The sequence below is a fragment of the Heterodontus francisci genome, chromosome 16, assembly GCF_036365525.1.
Source record: "Heterodontus francisci isolate sHetFra1 chromosome 16, sHetFra1.hap1, whole genome shotgun sequence".
Lineage (NCBI taxonomy): Eukaryota > Metazoa > Chordata > Chondrichthyes > Heterodontiformes > Heterodontidae > Heterodontus > Heterodontus francisci.
Genome location: NC_090386.1, coordinates 21,500,209 through 21,517,572, shown reverse-complemented (window position 1 = coordinate 21,517,572; position 17,364 = coordinate 21,500,209). Strand labels below are relative to the sequence as shown.

The 17,364-nt window shown below is 44.4% G+C and overlaps 2 protein-coding genes across 3 annotated transcripts in view; one reads left to right on the top strand and one right to left on the bottom strand.

Annotated features, from left to right (window-relative positions):
* The window catches only part of bcl2l1 (BCL2 like 1), a 28,714-nt gene extending 12,652 nt beyond the window's left edge, over positions 1-16,062 (top strand). The window contains exon 2 of the mRNA XM_068048035.1: positions 14,777-16,062. Within this exon, the coding sequence (XP_067904136.1) occupies positions 14,777-14,917 (141 nt within the window). The 3' untranslated portion in view covers positions 14,918-16,062. The remainder of the gene's footprint in view (positions 1-14,776) is intronic.
* Positions 16,063-16,947: 885 nt separating this feature from the next.
* The window catches only part of LOC137378433 (cytochrome c oxidase subunit 4 isoform 1, mitochondrial-like), a 115,791-nt gene continuing 115,374 nt past the window's right edge, over positions 16,948-17,364 (bottom strand). For both annotated transcript variants that reach the window (XM_068048764.1, XM_068048763.1), the window contains exon 5: positions 16,948-17,272. In XM_068048764.1, coding sequence (XP_067904865.1) covers positions 17,136-17,272 — 137 coding nt within the window. In that variant the 3' untranslated portion in view covers positions 16,948-17,135. The remainder of the gene's footprint in view (positions 17,273-17,364) is intronic.

Sequence of the window (17,364 nt, the reverse complement as noted above, 5' to 3'; positions counted from 1 at the left end):
GTTTGTGGGAAGGCTGTTCGTCAGGGTCACAGAGATGTGTTCCAGTGTCTAGAGTTTAGGCGGGCACTAAGTGCGGGGATAGGGGTCCATTGGGGCGGTGGGTGGTCTCTGTTTGGGTTTGGTCCTTTGTGACGGTGGGTGGGCTCAGTGTAAGTTTGGTACTTTGACATTGGTTGGGCTCGGTGTGGGTTTGGTCCTTTGTGACGGTGCTCCTGTGTATTTTATTCTATGCAGTGACCTGGTTCAGGAACACTATAGCCATTTGCTGCATCACCATCAGGTCAGAGATCAGCTATTGGCATAAGCAACCAATTACTCTTGACATCCAGTGGTCTGCTTGACTCAGTCCCTCTACTGATCTGTCAGAAGAGCTGACATCAATAAAAGGATCAGAGGCAATTGCCTAACTGACGCAGAGCAGGCCCGTGCTGCCGATAGTGAGTACTGCGACGTGGGAATCACAGAATTACTTGCTGCTTAGTTGAAAGTAGGTAGTGGGGCCAACAGGTTATTTAACATTCTAGTACTTCTACAATATACTCTCCCAATTTTTTGGCACCAGCAAGCAGGCTGGGGTAAAAGAAAGACTTACATTTATATAGCACCTTACGCACCCTCCGGACAAATCAAAGCGCTTTGCAGCCAATTAAATATTTTTGAACTGTCGTCACATGTAATGTAGGAAATGCGGTAGCCAATTTTTGCACAAGAGGATCCCACTAACAGCAATGAGATAAATAACCAGATAATCTGTTTTAGTGATGTTGGGTGCGGGATAAATATTAAACTAGGACACAAGGGAGAACTCCGCTGCTGTTCAAAATAGTGCCCTGGGATCTTTTGAGACCTGTGAGGGTAGATGACGTCTCGGTTTAATATCTTAAGCCAAGGACGGCACCTCTGAGTGGAACATGCCGTCGATACTGAGTGGAGTGTCAGCCTTGATCCTGTGCTTAAGTCTCTGGAGTGATGCTTGTTTCTACAACCTTCTGACTTGTGGGGAGAGAGCTTCCACCAAGCCATGGCTGAAAGGGTAAAATGCTAGGCCTAGATGGCCCAGGTGATAACAAGTCATGTTTAATACTTGAGTATACTGAGACCTGCTGTTATCCTGGCTGTGGAATTCTGTGTTTGTATACTGAATTTTAAATATGGTTAATCAATGATTGAGTTGGTATTGCTGGAGCATTTCGAGAAATCCTTCCCTTTATTAATCCAGTAAATTTCTCCTAACCTTTCTGTCATTGCAGCAACATGAAGTTCCTGTGTATGATTCACTTGTCCTTGTGATAGTCAATTCCTGCGGATTCTATTCTGCTTTCCATACCACATACTTCCACATTCCTTTGTGCTTAGTATTTCCAATATTTCCACATTCCTTTGTGCTTACTAATTGAAAGTGCAAAATGCCCTGTTGCTAATCTGGTCACAATGTCAAGCCAAGTCAGCAAGCGTCATTGTTAATTGTGACATTTGGTGACCATCTGATGAAATGGGAGTCAATGAGCAAGCATTGCTACAGCAGCTCTGGGCAGATGCAGCAATTGCAGAATCTTTGTATAGCATCCAAGTTTAATGGGAGAGGCTGCATCTCATCCTTGTGCTGTACTATCAGCCTTAATCTAACAATCTTGGTGGGCTGAGTGACTTATTCCTGGTCATATAGTTTGTCAACCCTCTAGCTAATGTACCTTTCGATCCCAATAACTAGCACCATTTCTCTCATTGTACAGGTTTAGGTTGAACATCACTCATACCTAAAAACTTATATCACTCATCTTGCACAGAGCACCTCAACTGCTTCACAAAAGGAAAAGGTGAGCAAGCCAAGGCTGTAGTTTAGATTAGAGGTGGGGCTTGGACTGATTGCTAAAACTATTGACTCACACCAGCTTTGGAGAGATCTTGAGGTTGTTTTGCTGTGGCATAGGCAATGATTGGAGATTAGAGGGGATAGGGGTCATAGGGCAGAGTTCTGGATTAACTGGAGGTAGGAATGACTGAGTAGGAGTATTTGAGAAATGAGTCCTGTCGTTGATGGATCCTTGTGTGAGGTTTTGACAGTAGAATGGGTGGGGAAGGAGCATCAAGTGGATGATCTGGTGGTGGAACAAGGGAACTCTTGATGCCATGGGATCTTTAATGTTCAGTTGAGCAGTCAGATGGAACCTTGGTTTCATATCTCATCTGACTCAGCACCTGTGACAGCGTAGCAGTCCCTCTCAGTACTGTACTGAAACATCAGCCTAGGTTATGTACTAAAGTCCACTGTGAGGGTTGAACACTCAGCGTTTTGAGTTGAGGGATGAGTGCATCTGACTGAGCCAAGCTGACACTTAACCTTTACACACACGCTGTGCTGTTCTTAAAACCTCTTACTTATTTCTGTCAGCATCACTTCATCCAACAGCTTCTTACTGAAGGTGTCACAACATTGCTGAACCATCCGAGTGAGTACATCTCAGTAGAAAGTTGGAGCAGTGAAGGACTGGTGACAGAAAACTGCATTTTGGCTTTCCATTTATGTTGAACAGTAAGTGAAACATCCCAAAGGAAACAGGTGTGAAGGGTCTCTCTGTGGCTTTGTTAATTCAGGCTTCATCATACATCTGAACTACTTGTTTGGGACGTTGGCTACCTCTTGGACTATCTTATGTGAGGGGCGAGAGTTGCTATTACTTTAAACAGTTTTTGACCCAGTGACGTGAGGCTTTTCTGTAACGAGAACAGGAATTGCAAAAGTCTTGTCACGCATGGTGAATTAAAGGAATTGCGTTACAGGACTGTTGGACTGTCGGCAATTGCATAAAGTCGATCTCGTAGCCGCTACGTCCAGTCTCTGTGTTTGTCCATTTTTGTTGAAGTTGAAAAGGAGGATAACTTGCCAGAAGTCCCCAAAAAATTAATAGCCAATAGGGGACAGGGACGTAATACAATTAACGTGCTCCGGTTTTCTCCCACAAGCCAAAGACTTGCAGGTTGATAGGTAAATTGGCCATTAGCAATTGCCCCTAGTATAGGTAGGTGGTAGGGAAAATATAGGGACAGGTGGGGATGTGGTAGGAATATGGAATTAGTGTCTTCTTTGGCCTCCTTATCTCGAGAGACAATGGATAAGCGCCTGGAGGTGGTCAGTGGTGTGTGGAGCAGCGCCTGGAGTGGCTATCAAGGCCAATTCTAGAGTGACAGGCTCTTCCACAGGTGCTGCAGAGAAATTTGTTTGTCGGGGCTGTTACACAGTTGGCTCTCCCCTTGCGCCTCTGTCTTTTTTCCTGCCAACTACTTAGTCTCTTCGACTCGCCACACTTTAGCCCCGTCTTTATGGTTGCCCGCCAGCTCTGGCGAACGCTGGCAACTGACTCCCACGACTTGTGTTCAATGTCACAGGATTTCATGTCGCGTGCAGACGTCTTTAAAGCGGAGACATGGACGGCCGGTGGGTCTGATACCAGTGGCGAGCTCGCTGTACAATGTGTCTTTGGGGATCCTGCCATCTTCCATGCGGCTCACATGGCCAAGTGTAGGATAAATATAAATGGGTGGTTGATGGTCGGCACAGACTTGGTGGGCCGAAGGGCCTGTTTCAGTGCTGTATCTCTAAAGCTAAAAACTAAAAAACTAAAACTAAACAAGGAAATTAATGGAACTAAAGAGTGAGCAATCCCCAGGACCTGACGGTTTCCATCCGAGGGTGTTAAAGGAAGTAGGGGAGCACATTGTAGATGCCCTAACTATAGTCTTTCAGAGTTCCCTAGATTCAGGAGTGGTCCCTCTGGATTGGAAAGTTGCACATATCACTCCACTTTTTCAGAAGGGTGAAAGGGGGAACGAAAGAAATTACAGACCAGTTAGCCTGACATTTGTGGTGGGCAAGTTGCTGGAGTCTGTAATCAAGGATAGGGTGACTGAACACCTAGAAAATTTTCAGTTAATCAGGGGCAGCCTGCATGGATTCATGACAGGAAGGTCATGCCTGACAAATCTCATTGAATTTTTTGAAGCGGTGACTAAGGTAGTGGAGAGGGGAATCTCTATGGATGTTATTTATATGGACTTGCAGAAGGCATTTGATGAAGTCCCACATAAGAGACTGTTAAATAAGGTAGAAGCCCATGGAGTTGAGGGCAAATTATTGACATGGTTAGGAAGTTGGTTGAGTGATAGGCAACAGAGAGTAGGGATAATGGGTAAGTACTCTGATTGGCAGCCATAAAGGCGGGGCTAAAGTGTGGCGAGTCGAAGAGACTTAGCAGTTGGCAGGAAAAAAGACAGAGGCGCAAGGGAAGAGCCAACTGTGTAACAGCCCCGACAATCAAATTTTTCTGCAGCACCTGTGGAAGAGCCTGTCACTCTAGAATTGGCCTTTATAGCCACTCCAGACGCTGCTCCACACACCACTGACCACCTCCAGGCGCTTACCCATTGTCTCTCGAGATAAGGAGGCCAAAGAAAGAAGAAAGACTCTGATTGGCAGGATGTGACTAGTGGTGTCCCACAGGGATCTGTGCTGGGGCCTCAATTATTCACGTTATTCGCTAACGACTTGGTTGATGGCGTAGTAAGTCATGTATCTATATTTGCCGGTGATACAAAGTTAGGCGGCATTGTAGACAATCTACTTGATAGCATTAAAATTGCAAGGAGATATTGTCAGACTAGGTGAATGAGCAAAACTGTGGCAGATGGATTTCAATGTGGGCAAGTGTGAGGTTATTCATTTTGGACCAGAAAAGGAGAGAGCAGGGTACTTTCTGAATGGGAAGAGGTTAAGTACAGTGGATGTCCAAAGAGGCTTGGGGGTTCAGGTGCATAGATCTTTAAAATGCCATGAGCAAGTACAGAAAATAATCAAAAAGGCTAATGGAATGCTAGCCTTTATATCTAGAGGATTGGAGTTTAAAGACACAGAGGTTATGCTGCAGCTGTACAAAACCCTGATTAGACCCTACTTGGAGTACTGTGAGCAGTTCTGGGCACCACACCTTAGGAAGGATATATTGGCCTTGGAGGGAGTGCAACGTAGGTTTACAAGAATGATACCTGGACTACAGGTGTTAAGTTACGAGGAGAGATTACACAAATTAGGCCTGTTCTCGCTAGAATTTAGAAGGTTAGGGGTGATCTGATCGAAGTCTTCAAGATATTAACAGGAAAAATGACAGGCTAGATAAAGATAAACTATTTCCACTGGTTGGAGATTCTAAAACTAGGGGGCGTAGTCTAAAAATTAGGACCAGATCGTTCAAGAGAGATGTTAGGAAGCACTTCTTCACACAAAGGGTGGTAGAGGTTTGGAACACTCTCCCACAAACAGCAGTTGAAGCTAGAACAGTTAATTTTAAATCTGAGATGGATAGATTTTTGTTAAGCAAAGATATTAAGGGATATGGGTCAAAGGCAGGTATATGGAGTTAGGCCGCGGATTAGCCATGATCTCATTGAATGGCGGGACAGGCTCGAGGGGCTGAATGGCCTACTCCTGTTCCTATCTTCCTATATTTTTCTTTGCCTCTTCCTCAGCGCCTCCGCCTCTATCTGCTATGCAACATCATGTGTATTGCACAAATGTGAAACCATTAATAATTTCAAATCTCCAAGACCTATATTTGATATAAAAGCTGCATCAGTTAGATGCATTTGCCCCTCAACTCAGAAAGCTGAGTATTCAAACCTCACCTTGGATTTGAGTACATAACCTAGGCTGATGTTTCAGTGCAATACTGAGGAAAGCTTCCTGGCTGTGCAAGAGGAGGCTTGATTTCTGTGTTCTGAGAGGTTTTATCTGTCGGAAGTGTTGGGCATGGTATCTCTTGGCTGTGACTGCAGCAAATGAGAAAACTGTTGCAATTCAGGCATTTCCTCTGCAGAATAGTAATGCTTTAAAGGCCTTTCATGTTTCTCGGTGCAGATTGGCAGCTGGATATTTCAGATGGAAATCATTACGGATCCACAGTGGTATATTGAGTGGGAGGAAAAGTTGGAGTCATCTCAGGTCTGCAGGGTGATTTATTTTGTGGAAGGGGTCAGTACAGATTTTTGGAAGGAAATTTGAGGGAATGGGGTCATCATGAATTGTAGAGGGATATTTGGGGGGTGCCAGCTGTCAGTCAAGATCAGTAGTTGGACATTTGGGATTGGGGGTGAGAGATAATGGATAGAATCCATGTAGTTGTGTTTGTGTAGAACTCACTGCTGTTTGTGGTGAGAGTGTTCTTCCTTCACTGGGGTGTGTCCTGATTCTGCTGAAATGGCAGCAGGAAATGTCTGCAGGTTTTTTGATAACCAGAAGATTATTTGTACATGGTTCCTCTGATTCGAATGATAAAAGGTTCCAGGAAAGGTTGTTAGAGCAACATAACCCCCAGTATCAGACCTGCAACAGGCCACCTACCATCAAGTGTTCACTGAGCTCTGTCTCGCTGTTATCTGTTTGCTGCAGCCTGCTGTGCTAGCTCAGATACAGCATGCCCGCTGCTCACCAGAACAGTCTAAGGGAGGATGAGTCCAGCACAACACGTTAGCCCCTCATGACGATTGATCTTGTTCCACTGACTTGCTAGTGGTATGCTCTCTGACCCTGGTGAGTGTCTTTTGTTCAATGTGGAGTCAGCACAGATCTTCAACTCAGTGAGATTCACTGTCTAGGATAACCCAGTTCAGACAAAAGGTTATCAACCTTTTGTTTCTCTCACTACAGATGGTGCCTGACCTGTGTGTATCCAGCATTTTCTATTTTTATTTCACTTTCTGGAGGATAACTGTTAAAGGTATGAACTGTTGTAGAAAAGACTTGACATGCCAAAGACTTGCAGGTTGATAGGTAAATTGGCCATTAGCAATTGCCCCTAGTATAGGTAGGTGGTAGGGAAATATAGGGACAGGTGGGGATGTGGTAGGAATATGGAATTAGTGTAGGATTAGTATAAATGGTTGGTTGATGGTCGGCACAGACTTGGTGGGCTGAAGGGCCTGTTTCAGTGCTGTATCTCTTTAAAAAAAAAAAAGAGTGATGTGGCATGACAGCACGGAAATATGTAGAAATTGTAGGGATGGAGCTCCACAAGGCGGTTTAGGTCAGGGACTGGGAGCTGGCTAAGTCAGTCAGAACTGAATTAGAACAAACAAAGAACAGTACAGCACAGGAACAGGCCATTCGGCCCTCCAAGCCTGCGCTGATCTTGATGCCTGCCTAAACTAACACCTTCTGCACTTCCGGGGCCCATATCCCTCTATTCCCTTCCTATTCATGTATTTGTCAAGATGTCTCTTAAACGTTGCTATCGTATCTGCTTCCACCACCTCCCCCGGCAGCAAGTTCCAGGCACTCACCACCCTCTGTGTAAAAAAAACTTGCCTCGCACATCCCCTCTAAACTTTGCCCCTTGCACCTTAAACCTATGTCCCCTAGTAACTGACTCTTCCACCCTAGGAAAAAGCTTCTGACTATCCACTCTGTCCATGCCGCTCATAACTTTGTAAACCTCTATCTTGTCGCCCCTCCACCTCCGTCGTTCCAAGTTTTTCCAACTTCTCCTCATAGCTAATGCCCTCCAGACCAGGCAACATCCTGGTAAACCTCCTCTGTGCCCTCTCCAAAGCCTCCACATCCTTCTGGTAGTGTGGCGACCAGAATTGCACGCAATATTCTAAGTGTGGCCTAACTAAGGTTCTGTACAGCTGAAATTGGTTGCAAAATATTTTCTGAGCTTAGAACCAAAAATATAAATGTTCCCCGATTGCTCAGCAAGCTAACCCAGTGAATAGCTGCACCAGGAAGATCTGTCAGTCCCTATCTGTGCTGAGTTTAAAAAAAAAAATTTACAGCACATAAACAAACCATTCAGCCCAATTGGTCTGAGCTGGTGGTCGTACTCCACACAAGCCTCATCTCACCTTGCTTCTTTTCACCCAATCAACATATCCTTCTGTTCTTTTGTCCCTTGTACTTATCTGGTGTCCCATTAAATGCATCTACACATTTCACCTGAACCACTCCATGTGATAGAGTGCCACATTCTCACCACCTGAGCATAGAAGTTGCTGTTGAATTCCCAATTGGATTTATTATTTTTATTTGTTTATAGGATGTGGACTTTGCTGGCTAGGGCAGCATTTATTACCCAACCCTAATTGCCCTTGAGAAGGTGGTGGTGAGCTGCCATCTTGAACTGCTGCAATGTATCTGTAGTGCTGTTAGGGAGGGAGTTCCAGGATTTCGATCCAGTGGCAGTGAAGGAATGGCGATATATTTCCAAGTCAGGATGATGTGTAGCTTGGAGGGGAATTTGCAAGTGGTGGTGTTCCCATGCATCTCCTGTCCTTGCCCTTCAAGTTGGTAGAGGTCGTGGGTTTGGAAGGTGCTATCGAAGGAGCCTTGGTGAGGTGCTGCAGTGCATCTTGTATATGGTACATGCTGCTGCCACTGTGGTCAATGGTGGATGGGGTGCCAGTCAAGGGGGTTGCTTTGTCCTGGATGGTGTCGAGCTTCTTGGAATGTTGGTGCTGCACCCATCCAGGCTAGTGGAGAGTATTCCGTCACACTCCTGACTTGTGCCTTGTAGATGGTGGACAGGTATTAGGAAGTCAGGAGGTGAGTTACTCGCTGCAGAATTCCCAACCTCTGAGCTGCTCTTCTAGCCACAGTATTTATATGGCTTGTCCAGTTCAGTGTCTGGTCAATGATAACCCCCAGGATATTAATAGTGGGGGATTCAGCGATGGTAATGCCATTGAACGTCAAGGGGAGATGGTTAGATTCTCTCTTGTTTGAGATGGTCATTGCCTGGACTCCTTTCTATCACTGAGAATGGGGATATTTGTGGAGTCTCCCCCTGTTAGTTGTTTAATTGTCCACTACCAGTCACAACTGGATGTAGCAGGACTGCAGAGCTTTGTTCTGACAGTTGGTTGTGGGATCACTTGACTCGGTCTATAGCATGCTGCTTCTGCTGTTTGGCATGCATGTAGTCCTGTGTTGTTGCTTCAGCAGGTTTGCATCTCATTTTTAGGTATGCCTGGTACTTCTCCTGGCATGTTCTCTTACACTCTTCATTGAACCAGGTTGGTCCCTTGGCTTGATGGTAATGGTAGAGTGAGGGATATGCCAGGACATGAGGTTACAGTTTGTGTTTGAATACAATTCTGCTGCTACTGATGACCCACAGCGCTTCATGGATGCCTAGTTTTGAGTTGCTAGATCTGTTTGAAATCTATCCCATTTAGCATGGTAGTGCCACACAACACGATGGAGGGTATCCTCAATATGAAGACGGAACTTCATCTCCACGTGGATTGTGCGGTGGTCACTCCTACCAGTACTGTCATGGACAAGTGCATCTGCGACAGGTAGATAGGTGAGGATGAGGTCAAATAGATTTCTTCGTCTTGGTTCTCTCAGCACCTGCTGCAGACCCAATTTGATAGATATGTCCTACAGGACTCAGCTGGCTCGGTCAGTATTGGTGCCACTGAGCCACTCTTGGTGATGGGCATTGAATTGCACTGCCCCCCCCCCCCCCCCCCCCCCCAAACCTAGAGTACATTCTGTGTCCTTGCTACTCTCTGTTTCTACCATATGGTGTTCAACATATAGGAGCACTGATTCATCAACTGAGCGAGGGTGATAGGTGGTAATCAGCAGGAGGCTTCCATGCCCATGTTTGACCTGATGCCATGAGACTTCATGAGGTCTGGAGTCAATGCTAAGGACTCCCAGGGCCACTCCCTCCTGACTGTATACCACTGTCCTGCCAGTGGGTCAGGACATACCCAGGGATGATGATGGAAGAATCTGGGACATTGATTGAAAGGTATGATGCGACAAATATGACTGTCAGGCCATTTCTTGACTAGTCTGTGAAACAGCTCTCCCAATTTTGGCACCAGTCCCCAGATGTTAGTAAGGAGGACTTTGCAGAGTTGACTGGGCAGGGTGTGCCTTTGTCATTTCTGGTACCTAGGTCGATGCTAGGTGATCCATCTGGTTTTATTCTTTGAGCTTTCTGTAGAGATTTGATACAAATGTGACTTGCTTGGCCATTTCAGAGAGCAGTTAAGAAGAGTCAACCACATTGCAGTGGTTTGGAGTCACATGTAGGCCAGACTAGGTAAGGATGGCAGATTTTCTTCCCTAAATGACATTAGTGAACAAGATGGGTTTTTATGACAATCCGATAACTTCATGGTCACCATTACTGAGAATAGCTTTTTATTCCAGATTTATTGAATTAATTAATTGACTATCGTATTTATTGTCCTTAGCTTTGGACTCGCCTACAAGTGGAAACATCATTATATTTACCCCATTGAAGCCCTTCACAATTTTAAAGGCTTCCATCAGGTCACTTCTCAGCCTTCTCCATCTAGAGAAGAGTCCCAGCCTGTTCATTGTTTTCTGATGGGCATAACCTCTCAGATAATCTGAGCTCCGACAGTTGAAGTGCTAAAGTTGGCCAAAGCAGACCCTGGTTTAGGGAGAGGGAAATCGACCAGGGTTCCAGTTGCTGGTCACGGTGCAGTGACTCCTGCAGGAAGTGTGTGTGTATGGACTTATTTCCCCTCCCACACTGCTTGAATAACCTGTTTAAAGCCAATGTAACAGCTTGGGTAGAGAATGCTATTGATTAATCTACTGAAGAACAATTGATGCTGCTGGAACTGAACCCAAAGCAGAATCTGTGCCTTGAGGGGCCAGGAACAAATGCTCTTTTTTTCATGCACTTCCTGCACCACCCTTTCTCCCCGCCCCCCCAAACACCAGAAAGCGATCGAGATAGAAGTTCTTTATTTAAAATGTTGTTTTCCCATATTAGTTGGAGAAGGTATATGTTGAAAGGTTTATCCTAAGCTGTTGACGGTTATATACATCTGTCTGCAAACAAAGATGATGTTGCCATCACAGATGGGGCAGAGTGTGCTTTAGGTTACTGTAAAATTGCCACAAGATCTTTTATTTTGCTTTAAGAGGAGAGTAATCATTGTTTTGTAGGCAATGCTGCTCTGAGTTCCTTCCCACCATCATCTGTTATATTGATAACAATCACAAGCCAGAGAGATCTCAAACTTGGATGCATTCAAACTGATGTCATACCGACAGATCCTGTTGTCAAGGATCAGCATGTAGTATTTGTAGTTAGTGCTGGTAGTGTGGTGCAGTGTTTGTAGTCTGTTGGTGAGGCCAGGCGGTATTTATAATTCCTCCTAACTTATCCCTGCATCAAATTAGGAAAATCTCTATCTGACATCATAAATTTCTTTAAATTAGATTAGAGATACAGCACTGAAACAGGCCCTTCGGCCCACCGAGTCTGTGCCGGACATCAGCCACCCATTTATACTAATCCTACACTAATCCCATATTCCTACCAAACATCCCCACCTGTCCCTATATTTCCCTACCACCTACCTACACTAGTGACAATTTATAATGGCCAATTTACCTACCAACCTGCAAGTCTTTTGGCTTGTGGGAGGAAACCGGAGCACCCGGAGAAAACCCACGCAGACACAGGGAGAACTTGCAAACTCCACACAGGCAGTACCCGGAATCGAACCCGGGTCGCTGGAGCTGTGAGGCTGCGGTGCTAACCACTGCGCCACTGTGCCGCCCTAAATGTTGTAAGAAGAAACTTTTATTTATATAGCAGAAACAATAGTCTTCATAGCCAATGGATTACTATGTGGAGCAGTGAGATAAATGACCAGATAATTTGTTTTGGATGAGGGATGAATGTTGGCCAGGATATGGAGAACTCTCTGCTCGTTGAACAGTGCCTTGGAAACTTTTATGTCCAGTTGAACAGGCATTCAGGCCCTCAGTTTAACGTCTCATCTGAAAGAGCATCTCTGATAATGCTTAGTGCTGCTTGGTCAGCCGAGATTGTGGTCAAATGGGGTTTGAACTTCCAACTGATTGGGAGAGTGCTGTCACTGAGCCAAGCTGAGTGAAGATAGAAAGCAGCTGACTGACCTTGCAGCCCTTCAGATGGACTCAGGTGAACTATGGGAAACAGGCCAGATTGTTGTGGTAATTGGGTTTTGTTCCAGAAGTTCAAAATGTTCATTGTTCAGGCCTTTGTATGGAGGTGATTTTCTATCACCTTGCTCATTATTATGACATGCGATAGTCCTTTATATAGTGTCTTGGATCTTGATTGAGCCTATGCTTGGAAAGCCTGAAGTTGTACAAGACTTGTAGGGTTTTTTCCTGTGCTCTTCATTTGAGGGTCTAGAATTGGACTACATGTGCTCTATCATCTCACCTACAGCCTTGTGTCATTGGAGGTCTACAAAAGATTCTTTCATCCAAAAGCCATGTCCTGTAATGCACTGCCTAAGAAATGTGTGTACATTTATGCATTCATTCTTTTTAGCTATTGTACTATTGGTATCTTTCTGTGTACCATTTCAGTTATAACTAAGTAAGCTTTAGCCAGAATGTAATGGCATGACAGTAAGATGTGGTAAAGGAGAGCTGGTGCAGCCTTAGTTTAAAGGTGTAGGTTCCAGTTCATTGAGCGCCTCAGTTTGCCCTTCTGGTATGAAAACACAATAGAAGTGCTGAGATGACCCAAACACCGAGCCATGCACTACGTAGTTTCAGTAACAGTGTCACACACTGTATGTAGCTGAGTTCACTGTACCTGACGGTCATTTACATGAGCTCTTTCAGTGTAGTTTGTTGAATTTCGTTTCATTGTGTAAAAGTTATTTGGGTTTGGTAGACTTTGCAGTGCCATGCCTCATTCCATGCAGAGGTTGTGTTACAGCAATAGTACTTTAGAGCAGATTCTCCATGAGAATTTTGCCAGTTTTCTCCAATTTAGCTTCTTGTGGCTGAAGATGCTGACTTTCTGGGCTACAGTTCTACAGCTGTTTGCAGCCTCCATACTTCACTTAAGGGTGAAGCTTATGTGTGAAGCTAGGTAGAGTGTTGGCTGCTAATTTGACTGGAGGGCATCACAGCCTAGCTTAATCCTGTTTTTAGCTGATGTGTGTGTGTGTGTGTGTGTGTGTGGTTTTAAAAACAAGTCCAGAATAGGTGTCTAGACTGTAATTGGAGAGTCCCTCTGTCTAAACCCAGTGGCAGTGAGGCTATTAATGGGCTAGGGAAATAAGGTCATTTAATAGTTTTGGTTCTGGATTAGCAACTCTGTTTGAGAGTTCAGACTCCACTGTGATACTGAATTCAATACATTTGTCGGGTGGCATCAGAAAAATTGCCATGAAAGCTGCCGATTGTTATTTAATAAAAAACTTAACAGGTTGACTCAAGTAAGGGACCCTACCTGTTCTGTCCTACACATGGTTCCAGTGCCACACGACATGGATGGCTCCTAATCCTCTCTGAATTAGCCTAGCAAGCTACTTAGTTATTTCTAAGAACAACTAGGGACAGGCAATAAATGCAACCTTAGCATCACCCACATCTGAGAGCAAGTTAACTAAAATAGTATAGAATTTCCACTGTTGCCCTGGCTGTGATGGGCTAATCCAATACAGAGCAGGGATTGAACCTGGAGTCCTTCTGTACAGTTAAGACAGAGATTATTGGGAAACATAGGCAATCATAGCTTCTATTAGATAAGGTTTGAAATAGTGCTGTTACGACCAGGTGAGGAAGGGGTCTCGGGCTCCCCTTTCACCCCTTCTCTAGTTTGACTGCAGCAGGGTTTATCTTTTAGCACAGTGATTTTAGCTTACCCACTTCAGTGATCCCTTGCTCCTGTTACTCTGGTTCATTTACAATTGTAATTAATCAGACAGGTTTTCTTTTGTTTAACAGGACAGATGCAAGTTTATTAACTTTATCACTCCTAAACCGGTTAACATTACTAAAATACACAATGCATCCACGCTCAAATTCATACGAGAGGTACGCACACACACAAATAGATAGAGGGGAAAAGTAGAGTTGAGAGGTTGAAGTAAAGTCCATAATCAATGGAATTCAATTACTGAGTTTCAGTGTCCTTAGTTGAAGTTAAAGTCTTGAAGTCCTCACTGGGCCACGTGCTCCTCTGGTCCCAGAAGGCTGAAGAGAGACTTTATCCATCTTCTTGGTTGTTGCCTGTAAAGTTCTGTAGTCTTGAGGCTTCCCTGGGATTTTGCTTTAGAGAGAGACAGAGAGAGGTGTTTTAGGAACATAGGAACAGGAGTAGGCCATTGAGCCCATTGAATCTGCCCCACCATTCCATATGATCATGGCTGATCTTCCACTTCAATGCTTGGTGTTCAGTTACTGTCCTCTTTTCACTCAGGCACAATTCACAAGCTCAGTGTTACACCTGCAGGTATGTCATGTGACCACCTCTTTGTTTGAATGTAGAAGTCTCTGGAAGGTTTTGAAATTCAAAGTTCTTCTCTCAAGCTGTGGAAACATACTTGGTAGGGGGAGGGGGTTTGGCTCTTTCAAAGTCAATGGGTTTCAAGGCTTTTGACGACCACTATTGACACAACCCATTCCAGGTAATGGAATCAGAGCGCACCCCTATTGTTCTAGCTAGACTGAGTAATTACCTTTGTCTCTCAGCCGCTCTTTGGCTTCTCATATGCAAGTTGTGCGTGACCATCTTTAGCTGTTCTCTTCTGCTTTTTAAAAGTTATTTGTAATGTCCAGTAAAAAGTCTCAAGCACAGTTCCATGCGACAAAATTAATATTTTCCCGTTTGGCATGTGGGCTTCCCGTCTCTGTGGGAAATGGAAATATTGAGCGCAGACTGGTATCAAATCCACTGTGTGCTGGTGGCTAACTCATGCTGTTGCCTTTTTTTCCCAGGACGCCTTTGTCGCACTGTACGGGAATAATGCTGCTGCTCGTAACCGTCAGTTGCAGGAGTCAGTCGTGAAATGGTTTATGGCACTAACGGCTGTGGGTGCAACTCTGGTCATTGCTGCATACCTGGCCCGGAAAAGGTAACGGCAGTGAGACTACATTGAGGCAAGCCTTGGTGAACAGCTGCTGCATTGGAAGAATATCTTATTGGACTGGCATGACCATGAAAGCTGCACCAATAGATCTCAGCTTATTCCTTGTGTTGGATCTTATCTCAGCTATTTGTACATTGCGTATTGTGTATGTGTACTCAGTTTACAAATATGAAGCATTCAGGCTGGTGCTGTGACAGAAATGGAGATTATCTACAAGTAAATCAACTACATCAGTTAGTGAAGCTAACTTTTTATTCAGAAATATTAAACATGGAGTGGAGATGCTGACCAGCAGCATATACAGTGAAGATCTCTGTTAGGTGACTGTGCTCTGTGCTGGATGGTCGAGTGCAGGATACAGGTCTGATCTCAAGGCGCTGTGGTGTTAATTTTGAGATGCAGCCTGTCGGATGTGACTGAGTAGAATGGGAGCCAGGCTGCACAGGAAGGAAACCTAGTCACTGAGATTCCAGAGTGGTGAGAGAAAGCTGCTGCTTGTTCTTGGGATGCCTGTGGTCTGACAGAGCTATAAACCAAAGGAAATGGTGGGCAACATCCTCAACATAAAAACCGCACCCTCTACAAGGAGCTGCTGGGACAACAAAGGAGAAGTTTCTTGTAACTGAAGGCTGACTTTGACATTTTATTTACGCTGCATTTAACATTTTTTTTCACCTGCTGGAGTTGTGATGTGGAGTTTGAATGGGCGACCACTCCCAGTGTTGGTATCACACCAGTGCTATTCAGAGCCTGATGGGCTGTCCTGTTGATCCTTATGAAGAGATAAAGCCGGTGAATTTGAGTCAGCTGTCCTGGTGTGGACTGCAAATTGAAACTCCCACTACCTTTCAGCAGGAGTGGAAAAACAAGGTTTTGGCCATTTTGTCAAGATGATGTGGAGTGATCATTTGTGAATATTATGTGGAGTGCGGGTCCCCACATTTCTTCAATGCGTCAAATTTATTTTAAGAAGATTTTCAGCTGTAACGTTTGGATGCTGAAGGTGTGACTACTGGTCACTATAATTCACTGTAATCATTCCTTGTTAGTTTGCTGCTCACACCACGTTAGAAGCAAGCCTATTTTACACAGAATGTCTTAAGATTTAAATTAAAATTTGTTTTTAAACACTAATACACTGCCTTCCGATGTTTTTTTGCTATCGTGTGTTGGTAGACAATTTGAGAAGGCATCACAAATAAGCCACATGGCTGCACACTGCAACAGGTAGCATTGGATAGTGATCTGGAGAAGGGGTCCTAGTTGCTTTACTACAGCCCTGAGACACTGAGGGCAATTGCAGCACTCCACCTCATGCCCAAGTTCATAAATCACAGATTGATGCAGCACAGAAACAGGCCATTTGGCCAGCTTTTTGAAAGAGCAATCTAATTAATTAGTCCCATTCCTCAGTTCTTTCCCCATAGCACTGCAAATTTTCCCCCTTCAAATATATTTTGAATTCGCTTTTGAAAGTTACTATTGAACCTGTTTCCGCTCCTCTTTCAGTCAGTGTATTCCAAATCACAACAGCCACTACGTAAATATCTTTGCTTGTGATACGTGTAATTCTTTTGCCAATTACCTGAGTTCACAGCAGGTATTGAGCCGAAGCCTCACTACTTCCTTCAGTTTATGTAGCAGAGGAGCTGGTGCTAAGAAATATGCCCTTAGCTTGATCTGTCCACGTTTGGGTTCTATATGCTATAGATGAATAGTGCTATACAGTTAGAGGGTTTAATCCCATTAGATTGTACATGCTTCCCCTTATGGGCCTGAGTGTAGGGAAATAGATTCCAATAGCCACACCTCATAGAAAGGAATCCACCTTATAACACTGAATAGATATGCGCAAATGTGCGTGTACACATACTGGCACAGAAGTGCAAGTATAGGATGCTTCCGTACCAAGAAGGAACTGTAGTTTCTGTGTTTTAACACTTTGTCCCCACTTGTTTCCAGCTTTGAATTGTGCCAAGGACATTTCTCAAACATACCAGTGAGTACAATGGACAGCCCTTTATTATGAGCAATCTTTATTATAAATTGCAATGTTTACAATCATGTGACGTACTTCAAACTGCTGTTGAAGGTGCATTTGGGCATTTTACAACTCAACAGACTGTGGAGAAGTTTCGGATTAACATGTTAGACCATTTTAAAGTTGTTGATTCAGATTCTGTTAAACACGTGTCTAAATAAGGACTTCACTTCTTCCATTCATTCTTCTCATAATCCCACTTGGAGGCGAACCCCTCAACAGGGTTTATTTGCATGTCCAGCATTCTCTGGGCCTGCATTTCCTGCCACTCCTCACTTAAGGTGTGTGGCCTGGGTGGGTACACTGAAAGAATATGCAGAAACACGACCATTTTAGTCCACAGATATATACAACAGGAATCGTTCTCTGGTTTTACCCAGTGTACAGGCAGGATT